Source organism: Populus alba, chromosome 8 (genome assembly GCF_005239225.2).
Source record: "Populus alba chromosome 8, ASM523922v2, whole genome shotgun sequence".
In the NCBI taxonomy this organism is placed as follows: Eukaryota; Viridiplantae; Streptophyta; class Magnoliopsida; order Malpighiales; family Salicaceae; genus Populus; species Populus alba.
This window is the reverse complement of record NC_133291.1, coordinates 12851801-12864887: the sequence shown is the minus strand read 5'-3', so window position 1 is coordinate 12864887 and position 13087 is coordinate 12851801. Positions and strand designations below refer to the sequence as shown.

At 32.2% G+C, this 13087-nt stretch overlaps 1 protein-coding gene across 1 annotated transcript; it reads left to right on the top strand.

Annotated features, from left to right (window-relative positions):
• Positions 1 to 8536: 8536 nt before the first annotated feature.
• Positions 8537 to 11883, top strand: LOC118054148 (protein SIEVE ELEMENT OCCLUSION B-like). Its single transcript, XM_035065615.2, has 7 exons — positions 8537 to 8839; positions 8945 to 9052; positions 9243 to 9691; positions 9920 to 10029; positions 10168 to 10310; positions 10426 to 10917; positions 11121 to 11883. Exons 1-7 carry the CDS (start codon positions 8636 to 8638, stop codon positions 11736 to 11738), a joined length of 2124 nt encoding a protein of 707 aa, XP_034921506.1. The 5' UTR covers positions 8537 to 8635; the 3' UTR covers positions 11739 to 11883.
• Positions 11884 to 13087: the final 1204 nt, after the last annotated feature.

Below are 13087 nucleotides of genomic sequence, written 5' to 3'. Positions count from 1 at the left end.
CTTCTCATGGGAACTCTTTAACTCTTATTAAAGAAAGAGATGGGTTTAGAAGTGTATTTATAAGTGTGATAGAAATTATTTTTTAAAGTGTTTTTTTAATAATACTTTTTAAAAAAATTAATTTTTGACATCAGCATATCAAAATTATAAAATAACATTAAAAGAATTCAGATTTTGACGAAAAGTATGTTGAAACTCAAATATAAAATAACACTAATTGATTTTGTCAGTCCATCCCCAACGTTACTTTCCTTTTTTTTTATTTATTTGTTGCTTCTTTTCAGGTTCAGGTTTTTCAATGAAAACAAACCATTATCTTCCCAATCATCCATTTTGAATACTAGCAAATCTTTCAATTTCAAATATCCTTTTCGACTATCAAGTGCAACATTGCACTTTAACTTTTTATTTCATTCTTCTCTTCACAACATATATTAATTTCATAACAATATGACAATAAGTAGGCAACAATTCAATAATAATAAAAAAAAACATACAAAGGCTTTAAAAAAGAGAGGGTATTGAGCATTTACCTTTTACTCACGAGGATCTTGCTCCTCCTGCAATAGATCTCGCTTCAAAAGTCTTCTAATGCCATAACATGCTTTATAAACTGTAATTGTCATATTAATTTACCATATTTCACAATTTCTAAATATAGCTTTTTCATATTTCATTCACGTACACAACATTCATGTTTGAAAAACATATATATTTCCCATGCTTATCTAGTTATTTCAAAAAAAATTAGCCGACTTACAACTTATTTCCACCAATCCATAACAAATTTAACATTTAAATCTCATGATTCTAAACAATGTTGTTACTATAATAACATCTTTACGCATTAGCATAATACCTTTTGACTCCGTCCTTTTTGATGTGTTACATCACTATATGACGCATTAACATTTAGTCATCACCATAATTTTAATTAGTTCGACAACCTATTTCCTTTATTTTCTTCAACATGTGTTTTCGGTAAAGAAAAAGGGTAATCACCCCTTTTCGTTTCTTTCCTCTCCAAACACTTTTCTAAGACCATTACATTTGGCTTTGAAGCCTCGATTATCAATTAAAACACATCTATTTATCTACACTATCTAGGTTTCATCTTTCTTTTTATTGATTTGAACAATAAACAAATCCATAATCATGGAATTCTCTTTAGTAATTCATCACAACTCATCACACACAAGTTCTTTTAACTACTTTTAAACTATTAACTAACAAAACACAATTCAATCCTATCCCCCCTCGTAAACTCCTATTTGGCCGAATGGCCTTCCATAGTATTCCTTGGATTTTCTCAATTCAAATCAATATTTTAGACCTTCATTCTGATTTAATGTACATTAGTTTCTCATTTTCTTTCAAGCTCTTCACATCTCTACTTTTGGTTTAATTTGACCCATCCACACAAATGGAATTCCTTTTTAATTTTTTTACAATAATTCATCACATTCAAGTGTATTCAACCCATATTCAAATAACCAATATATTTATATAAAATAACTAACAATTATGTAGAAATTTACGTCAACTACTCAACTTTCTTAGGCAATCACACATGGCCGACCCTACTCCCACAATGAAAAAAAGTTTTTTTTTTTTTTCATTTATTTAATATTTTGAGTTATTCCTACTCTATTCCATTATAATTACATTAATCCATGTCAATTTCATATCCCCACCAATTCTCATCAAAGAACCCTAAACCAAAATTTACAAATTTTGATAGAATTTGAGTTAATTCTCACTCTAACTTGTTTAATCAAGTTTAAAACATCTTACGTGGTGAAATTATGAGCTTTGAATGATCCCATGTTGAATTTTTATCAATCCTCCTTCTTCATCTTTCAATTTCCTTACTTTCCCTCTATAAACCCTAACTTCTTTTTTTCCACATGATTCCCTCCCTCGTATGCTTAGTTTAGGTGTAATTTCTCCCTAGAACTACCCACTCCACACAACTCTTCTAATTTTTTAGAATCCCACCTTTTTTCCAAGAGAAAAGGACAAAAAATAAAGCTCTTCCTCCCTTTAATGGCCGACAGAATGAACAGCAAACATGGAGGAAGAATGTCTACTTATTTACCACAATACCATTACTATAAGTCTATGACCAATTTTTGTATTTTTAGCTAAAACTTTATATAATGAGAAGGCCTTTTAAAACTCCAATTGACATGCGAGTTTAACCCAAGGTATAAAATTATGTTAGGAGACTCATAATAAAATATCAGCCCGATCTAATAGTCGGATTGAGATTTATATATGATAGTGTAAAAATGATCAGTAGGTCATTTTACCCCAAAAATCCAAATCTTCTTGTTTAATACTTGCATGGATTGTATTGATTACCACTGAATCCTAGGAATTATTTTTTCATTTCAAAACATATTTATTTTGAGTTCTTCTCTATTCTTTTATCTACCAAAACTCATTACCGATTTCGCCAACGTTATGAATTTTAACCAAAAATTCATAAATCTCTTTTCAACTTCCTTAACATCTTTAAATTTGTTTTTGAAGATCATCCTCTCCATTACCCATCATATTTATTTATTATTATTTTTATTTCTCTTCACCCTGAGTTTCCTTTAATTGTCAATGATCTTACTATCTTCAGCCTGATATTCATGTAGCTAGCACAAGGGATATATACAAGAATATTTACAAACAAAATAAAAAAGCAATCAACATAGCAATAAACTAGGTAGGACTGTGTTTGTTAAACCATAAAAGTATACCTTCATAACCTCTAAACAAATTCAAACATGTGTATCTAATTTTTTTTTATCTATAGTATTCAATCAAAGTGCCAGACAATATATGAAAAAGTTATTTCTTAGTAGAGATATGATTTTATGATCTATTTATAGGTCTTGTAAATTTCTAAGAAGACATACTTCATTAGTTTTATTTAAAAAATAAATAAATTATAAATTTAGAATTTGCATGTGCAATCTTTTTTGCTCATTAAAATTACTATGTTTTCTATGTTGTTGTTGTCCTTAGCTTCCATCTACATCATATTTATTTTGATTTCAATCAAACTTCATAAGTTTTAAATTTGTTATGAACTCAATCACATCAATGAAAACCTAGTATTGCATACATGAGAAGCACAAGTTGCTTTTCATTTTAGAATAAATTGTTAACGTATGTATTGTCTCAATCTCATTAAAAAAAAAACTTCAAAGTTAATCAAAGTAAGTTTTCATTGTGTGGAACCTATTTACATTATTTAATAAATTTTGTTTGGTTGCTTTTATTGTCTCTCTTATCCAATATCTCTCATGACAGACATGCAATGAGTTACCTGTTGATTTAAGTTGTTGAGGTTGATAAATAATGCAGCATTCCTGCATCATATGACAGGAAAGAACTTAAATTTTGGCCTTGAAAGAGATTCTAATAATAGATCTCAAGTTGATGTAAAACAGGAAATATAATTAAGAAAGAAGCTGAGGTATTACGAGAGTCGTTCAGTACGCAGCAATGAGCACAGATAGCAGTCACCATCCTATCTCTTCATATATATATATATATATATATATATTGTAAATGAAGTAAATATACAATTTGGACAGCATGCACGTTGATCTATAAAAGCTGACGCCCTTCATTTATAGTCCTCTTTAACCCCATTTGCAGTTAAATGAAGTGAATATACAATTTGTTTGCCCAGAGAGGCAGTTAGGAGCTCCATCGGTGATGCTGAGATATAACTTTCCCAATTCGCCATGCAGTCAACAACATTGCGCATAAGCTCTGACTGAGAATTATGGCCAAGGCCATGAAATTTAACTGCAAACGCTGTCACTTTTCAGAGCTGTGATTGAGAGAGAAACTTGGAATAATTATTTATTAATTATTACAGACGTCTAAATTAATTGTTAGTAGCAGGCTGAGAAAGTTCTCAGATGATGATTATTGAGTGGGGTATGATTCCAAGTTCCACATTTCTAAGGAGATATGTCCAGCAACGCACTAAATTATGTTGAAGGCTCAACGTCATATTTAACTAGTAAAACTTGAAATTTATAAGAAATCTCTGTCATATCCCGTTTTGTATAGATATTATAGAAAATGAAATGAATTTTAGCTTTAGAAAATCAACATTTGAATGGAGATTTTTAATTTTAATTCATAACTAAAACAAAATAAAACCATCTTGCCCGATGAATGAACAAATTAAAGAAAAACATTAGTGCAAGGTTCAAGCCAATTTCATCACGTTCTTACCTTCGGAAGTTTAATTTATTGTCCTGATTGAGATGTTCGAGCGAAATTCTTCCAAGCTTCAAGGGCATTCTGGTTAGGTATAACACATCATCCTTAATTTTCATATATTTCAACTCTTAAAGTTCATTTTCTTTTACATTTTGGTCCTTGCTATAGAGAGATCATCCAACGGAGAAGAGAGGAGAAGAGAAGAGAGAGAAATGTGCAATATCTTTTCCAACAAGAATTCAAGAAAAAGGATCATTGAGTTGCCCCAAATGATATTAATGTCATAACATGCTCATCTGTCATTGATAAATGAAAATACAAGGCAAAAGGAAACTTGGTTTCAAAACTTTGATCTAGTATTTAGGTGTTTAGGGTCAATTTTAATGGAATATAAAGTTAGAAATTAATGGGTTTAAGAAAGTAGTGGGGACACGATCATGTGTAAGGGAGAAAAAAGGTCGTTAAAGTGGTGATAGACAAGACATGCAACGTGCAACGTGCAACATGCAAATGGTAAAAAATCCAAAAAGTTATTGGAGTATTTATTTAATAAAAATTTAAAATACTTTGACATGTTTTAAAGAAAATATTGCATGAGTTTTATAATAAATTTGTAAGATTTTAAAGGATTTTGGCCTATATTTTAAAAATATTTTTGGTAAAAAAATATTATTCACTTTTAATATAAAAATAAAAAACCTAAAAGGGGTTAATATTTAAAATATTATTATAGATAATAATTTTATTACTCGGATAAAAAAACCTATTTAAGGTCAATATTCAAAATATTAATTATTGTAAATAATACAAACTTATTTACCTCTAATATAAGGATAAAATCTTTTATCTAAAATATTATTTAGAGATGGTAGCAACAATTCTAGTTTTACCCCGAAAAAAACCTCAACAATAATGAGGATATTTTATCTTCTCATACCTAGTTCTTGAACTAGAAAATCAGGGTTTGTCCATCATAGTAAATCTGTCATAGTAGGACGGTATAAATAAATATCATCGGACCATAGTAAATAATAAAATATAATGCAGTTCATCTTAAGTAATGCATGATAAGGGTGCATATACTTTTCATGTACGCAACCAATTCCTTATCTAGAATCTATGAAAAAGCTAATTAGGGTTCCTAATAATCGTACTATTAGGTGGTGACTCTCCAACCAACCAAAAGACCTTCCAGAGCCTTGCCCGGGAAGGGTCGTCACAACATCATGCTCTCGTGATCAAAATTACGACATATGATGTAAGAATTTAATTAAGGATCCATTAACTGTTAACATGAAAACATTAGCATTATAGTTTTTACATAATTTTTTAATGGAGAGTAATATAAAACCGTTCTTGTGACTCATATAATAGTTTAACCTTTATTTTATTTAATAAAATTAAGCATATGTAGTAATATGTCTATGTAAGTTTATGTTTAAAATAATTTTAATGGAGATGATGTGTTTGAGAGTGATATAAAATTATTTTTAAACCTCACATATTGATTTAAAATTTTGGGTTAAAGATAGTTACTTAAATATTGAATTTGATATAAATGTGATATTTATAGAAAGTCCTTGTGACTTGTTCCAGCATTCATCTTCCTTCAAGTCTAGAGAATAGAAGGCATCTCCCTTTTCCTTTCCCCTCTTTAGCTTTGATTTTGGGTCCCCATGTCATTATTGTTTGGAACTTCATAAAGTAGGGGATACATTTTGAAGTTGGAGAAGATAAAAAAAATTAAAAAGTAAATCATCTGGAGTGATGTGATTGGGTCATTTTCAAAATCTTCGGAACAATTTAGTTACATACACCAATGTTGATTGGGTCATTGTGTAATGCCTTCAGCATTTTAGTCAATTACAAAAAGAATACGATTTAAATATAAAGATTTTTATGTTATAGTTTCATCATTGTTTTTTTTTTTTTTCATGAGTTGACATATTTGTTATTATATATAAAGATATGAAAGGCAACACAGAAAAAAAAACTGAAATAAAATTGTGTTTAAAAATAATATATAAAATAAAATAACTGTTTTTATACTTTATTTAGTTATAATAAACAAAATAAAACAAAATATAAAAAATCTATTTTACTTTTAAAATATTATGGTTAAACTTATATTTTTTTATAAAAAAATTATATATATATTTTTACTTTGTCCATAAGTATGTTTGACTTGGTGAAATATTAAATGAATTTTATTTATCATAACTTATCGTTTTGACTCATTAGAAACCCAAGGGAAAAATGAAGAATTTATGAAGAGAGAAAGAGAAAAGAAATTACAGAGAGAATTTTGACATGACAAAATGAGAGGAATAAATTACGCAATTATATATATATATTATATATATATATATATATATATATATATATATATGAAATAACATGCTTTTATCTTATTGCACTTTAAAAACATAATATTTACTAAATGTCATTAATCCAAAGCACAACAAGATAGTTGTTGTGATTCTTAATAGCAAAATTTAGAAAATGATGCGCTTTTTTTTTTTAAAAAAGGTGAAATTCAAGATAGTTGTTGTTTGACTTAAAGTACAATAAGGTGAAACTCCAATCATCTTATTTAATTGGTTGATCGGTTTGTAATGATTAATGAAACTGGTCAAGTGATTTAAAAAATAAAAAAAAATCTTAAAACTGCCAACATAGAAGGTTTCAGCAAGAGTTTTGATATCTAGAAATTTGTGATTTGCGTAGTGATGCAGTGACTCCTATATGAAAAAAGACTTCTAGAAACTCCTTTAAAATTTTGAGTGTGATTTAACGATCAGATCAAACGTTATGGTCATTTTGAGCTATTATTTTGGTATGGCGTGATCAGACATCTTCCTGAGCCGAAACATGTCACACTGATCCATAAATACATCTGATAAGCCAATCATGTAATCTATGTAGGGTATATTCTCATTTAGTTATGACAAATCCACACTTGATTGCTTATAATCACCCGTTAGTGCATGTTCAACTACATTATTGACATTGAAAAGTTGAGGATAACTACTGTATGAATAATAATTTTTTAAGATTTTAATTAAAGTCTATTTTTTATTCTATAAGTTGGACAAAAATATATATTTTTACTCATAAAACATATTTGAAAAAAAAACTTCATAAAATTATGGTTTTTATGTGAAACGATGGACCCATTAATACAATTTTATCCAACCAACCGACTAGTTGAGCCAAATGATTGGAGTTTCACCTGTTGTGTTTATCGCACCTAAAAATAACGACATTTAGTAAATGTCATGTTTTTGAAGTGTGGTAAAGTAAATATATGTTATTTTGCTTAATATTTTTCAAATAATGTTATTCCACCAATATTTAACGTTTATTGTGCTAATTTAACAAAAAACAAAACCAAAATTAGTTCATATATAAGGTTGAATTTTGTATTTTATATTATAAAGATGTTTACTCTCTTTTTTAATTATACATCACTATCGAAAATAGCTTCATGTTTATCTTATATTTCATCTCATTTCCTCTTTATTTTTCTATCTCGTTTCTTTTATTTTTAGGACAGAAATCAAATGCCATGAAACGAAGAGAGAAATCCTAGTATGTTTATAATTTTTGTGTTTAAAATATGTTTTTGAAAAGTTTTTATTTTTTTTGTTTTGAATTAATTTTTTTCATGATTTTGTATTATTTTAATATATTAATGTAAAAAGTAAATATTTTTAAAAATATTATTTAAAATACATTTAAAAAAACAATCACTCTGCAATTTAAAAGAATATCTTAAACTTGTATTCAGAGTTCATATTTTATTTTCTTTCCTCTTTACTTGGCAAAGGGTTACCATACGTGAAGTAGGGCAATTAAAGGGATGCATTAATGATCGAAGGTTTTTTTGAAAACTGACAAGACGATCAACATTTATCAGTACCAGCTTTAACTTTAGTAAGGCGAGTTGCTTTAAGCAATACGTCCAATATTCTGGGTTCCTTTTAGTGCAGGATTATGGAAGGGTTTCAGCCCTATAGGACATCTCAAAAGGCACAGCAGCAAGGGACTGCAAAGTATGGATAATGTATCCTGTGGCCTTTCAGCATCAACAGATAACACAAGATTAAAGTTCAATCACCATAACCAGCGTTCGAATCTTCGACTGGGGTTTTCAAGAATTTAATCATTCACATGATAGACACGTCCTTATCCAAAATTACAAAATCTCTCGTGTTGTCACTGTAAAGCTTAAACCCTGCATGAAGCAAGGTATTAGCTCTAGCATCATTTCTTTTTGTGAGACCTATATAAGCCTCGGAGCTAAGCAAATCCATGCCAGCACAAGTTCTCTTTAGTACGATCTTATCACTTAATCCCTTTAGAATTTGAATCTATAGAGTTTACTTTGACCTCGATGGCAGGAGTACGTACTCAAAAGACGAGGGGTGAACGCAACGTGTTTGCAGCATCTGATGAAAATGTAATGATGAAGCAAATTCAGGCCACTCATGCTCCTGATGGCCGTGAATTTTCTGTGAAGCTTCTTCTTCATATTGTTGAGGAAATTTTCCACCGTGCCACCCCTGCCCCGGGCATAACCGACGTTGTTCAGCATCAGGTATATAACCAGTACTGTTTCTTGGACGATGTTGTGCCTATTATATTGATATAAAGTCTGTTTAAGTTGTTCTACTTTTACTAGTTCCGATGACCTTTATTTTAGGGATCCCGTGAAGCACAACTTTATGAATTGGAAGAGAAGGTTCTTCAAAATGGCTTTAATGAAATGATCGATATGCTATCTTACACAATCAGCAAGATTTCCTGCGAGGTAATGAAGCCTTGTTTCAACTAGGTAGCAGAAAAGATCTTGTAGTACGCACCTGGTAACAAAGGCACTGTGCCACGGTGATTGAAGTGTGACCTGATCTAGGCATTTATAAGTTTATGCTGTCTCGTTGCTTCTTTTTTTTTTTTTAATCAAGATACACATGAATATGCATGCTGCATAATTCCAACAGATGTCCTGCAAGTGTTCTGGAGGTGGAGATGCACATGCAACAACTTCAGCAATATTCAACCTGGTATCGAACTACTCATGGGATGCAAAGGTGGTGCTAGCGTTAGCTGCATTCGCCTTGAACTATGGCGAGTTTTGGCTTGTCTCCCAGCTTTTCCTTACAAACCCACTAGCTAAAGCGGTTGCACTTCTGAAGCAATTGCCGGAAATAATTGAACAAGCTGAGGCTTTGAAACCCAAGTTCGAGGCAATTACAAACCTTATCAGGGCCATGACGGATGTGGCCAAATGCATTGTTGAGTTCAAGGAGCTTCCATCTCAATACATCACCCCTGACACTCCTGAAATGTTAACTGCCACAGCGCATATCCCCACTGCTGTTTACTGGACCATCAGGAGTATCGTGGCGTGCACATCACAGATTGTAGGCCTTACTAGCATGGGTCATGAGTATGTGTTTCCTTCTTTAATTTCTCCATAATCTCAAATGAATTTCTTATATTAATCAGAATTGTGTTTGCACCAAAATAACATATTGGGCAAGCTCAGTCTGCTCTTGCAAAAGAAAGTTTTTTAGATAGCTATGAAAATAAGTTTGCACATGCAAGGCATCCATATTAAAAGTAGATTGCAAAAAGGGGTCAAAACTTTCTTTTGCATCTCATCATCTGCTCTCAGGTACATAGCATCCACAACAGAGGCTTGGGAGCTATCAGGCTTGGCCTACAAGGTCAGCAATATTCACAGCCATCTCGTGAAGCAGCTCGCTCTTTGTTTTCAACACATAGGTGAGTCCGTGTCCTGCCCACTCAAATGACTGCAATCAATTATCAAACAATATATTCTAATATATATATAATTCTATATATAAATCGATGCATAATATATGCTGGATGGTGGTGACTAGTGATCTTTTTGTGAATCAGATGAGAAAAGACATCATGAAGCGTATCTAACACTTGTGCGCCTGTTTGAATCTGTCCACATTGACAATATGAAGATTCTCAAGGCCTTAATTTATGCCAAGGACGATCAACTACCACTCTTTGATGGTTCGACCAAGAAAAGGGTTCGGTTATTCTTCTCTTCTTTCAGTCTCTTCTATTCAGATTATATTGATGTTAATCCAATAAAAATGTTAGTTAAAGATCATCCTGTACGAGGGTTTCCCACTGTTATTACAGGCCAGCCTTGATCTACTGAGGAGGAAGAGTGTGCTGTTACTAATTTCTGACCTTGAACCCTCCCAAGAAGAGTTTTTGATGCTGCAACAAATTTACAGTGAGGCGCGGGAGCAACCAGGAAGAGCAGAGAGTCAATATGAGATCGTTTGGCTCCCAGTTATGGACAGATCCACCCTATGGAATGAAACAAACAAAAAGCAGTACGAGGATTTCCAATCGTCTATGCCATGGTACTCTGTTTATCACCCTTCATTGCTAGATGTTGCAGTCATCAGGTACATTAAAGAGGTGTGGCACTTCAACAAGAAGCCCTTGCTTGTGGTCTTGGATCCACAAGGGAAAGTAGTCAACCCCAATGCAATCCACATGATGTGGATTTGGGGAAGCCTGGCTTTCCCTTTCACTAGCTTAAGGGAGGAAGGACTCTGGAAAGAAGAAACCTGGAAAATCGATTTACTGGCAGATAACATCGATCCAGCTATCTCGTCTTGGGTATAGCTTTGCTCTCTTTACATGTATATATTATAAAACTAAAATATAGTCTTCATCTCAGTTCTCTACCGACATCATCTACTGCATACATTTGTCTGTATACTTGATGCAGGTTTATAAACTAAACTACAACCTGAAAGTTGTGTAGGAATCCCATACACGAATTACTCCCGCTTTTTTCAACTAACTAATTCCTAATGCAGATAGAGCAGGGGAAGTTCATATGCTTGTATGGTGGGGAGGATATCGAGTGGATCCGCAAATTCACCGCGACTGCAAAAGCAGTTGCGAAAGATGCCGGAATACAGTTAGAAATGCTCTATGTAGGGAAGAGAAACCCCAAGGTGAAAGCCCGAAAGATTAACGGTGATATTGTAAACGAGAACCTTAGCAATGTATTGCCAGACCTTAATTTGATCTGGTTCTTCTGGGTGAGGCTGGAGAGCATGTGGCACTCCAAGGTGCAACACAAGAGCACTGCAGATAATGATCCCATCATGCAAGAGATAATGACAATGCTCAGCTTCGATGGAAGTGATCAAGGATGGGCTGTGATAAGTAAGGGATCGGATGGAATGGCCAAGGCAAAGGGAGATACCATGTGGAAGAGCTTTGTTGACTTTGAATCATGGAAGCAAAGTGCAGAAGTAAAGGGTTTTCTGCCTGCACTGAATGATCACCTCCGTGAACTCCATAGCCCATCCCATTGCAACCGTCTCATACTTCCAGGGGCTACCGGAAGCATTCCAGAGAAGATTGTTTGTGCTGAATGTGGCCGTCCAATGGAGAAGTTCATCATGTATCGTTGCTGTACCGATTAAGCTTTAATTTTAAGTAATAATGGTGTGTGTGCTATCTACGGTTTGAATCATATTGTATCTCAGCTAAGACAAAAATCCTGCCACAGCCCATCCTATGGCCGCCACTGCTGCTGATACTATCTATGGTGATTGCTTAATTTAGTTCCGGTGTGAAATTTGTCAAGGCTTTTCAAGTACTAATCGGTGTATGTATTGTTAAGGTGCTTATTATTAATGAATACATGTATTGTTTGCAGTAACATGGCAGTCTAGTTTCTAAATGTCCATTTGCTTGCCAATGTTGTCACCATTCTTTCGAGGAGCATTAGAAATGAAACCGTGGCCTCGCTGAAAACGCATGTGAAACAGGATTCAAATCCCTTCAAAATTATCATGTGGGTTTTAACAGCAACTACTAATCAAGATTTTTTATTGCTGAATTTAGACTTCCAATATATTAAACAACTAAATCAACAAAAATTGTTACTCTATAAGCATGATAAGGATTGTTGTTAACCATTTTTTACCCCACAAAAAAAATCAAGAAAAAGAAAACAAAAAATACAAGAGAATAAACATGAAGAATGCCTAGAAGATCATCCAAATTGGTGGTAAAGGACTAAAATGAAAAGTGGAAAAGTTGAAAGACCAGAATGTACAAGATTGAAAAAATTGACAATCCAATTCTGATTGACAAAAAATCAATTTGGTGAAAATATTTTTATTTGGAGTAAAGAAATACAAATTTGGATGAGTAAGGATTTAATGAGGATTTTGAAAAGCTTAATTAATTGTATCGAGGACTTAATTGCAAGAAAAATTAGTTTTTTGAATTCAATTTGGGTGTTAATTAGAAAAAAATTGAAGTTTAGAGACTGAAATCGAACGTTGAAAAGTTTAATTGGTCAAATCATGAACTTAATTATGAAAAAAAATTAAAGTTTGACAGCCAATCAAGGGTTTAATTAAAGAAATTCAGAACTAAGAACTAAATCATAAAAGGCACAAGACTTCAAGGGTTCAAATTGACCAGATCAAGGGCCAAATTTAGAAAATTTAAAAGTTTAATGTTCAATTAAGGGTCCAAATGCACAAATCAAAAATCAAGAACCATGATGAAAACCACACTAAACTTTGGGGTTGATGATTGAGTTTGACAGGGGTGAAATTGCATGAAATTAAGAGTTTTGGAAGCAATTCAAGCTGCAATTAAAAGCAATTAGAAGAATTTGAACTAAAATAAAATCTGTCAGATCCCAAATTAAAAACTTTAATTTAAAGAATTTTAACCTAGATAATGCGTTGTTCACCCATTGTTCATCTTCTTCTTTGATAGTATTAGATGATTGAGTCGGCAACTTCTAGGAGCT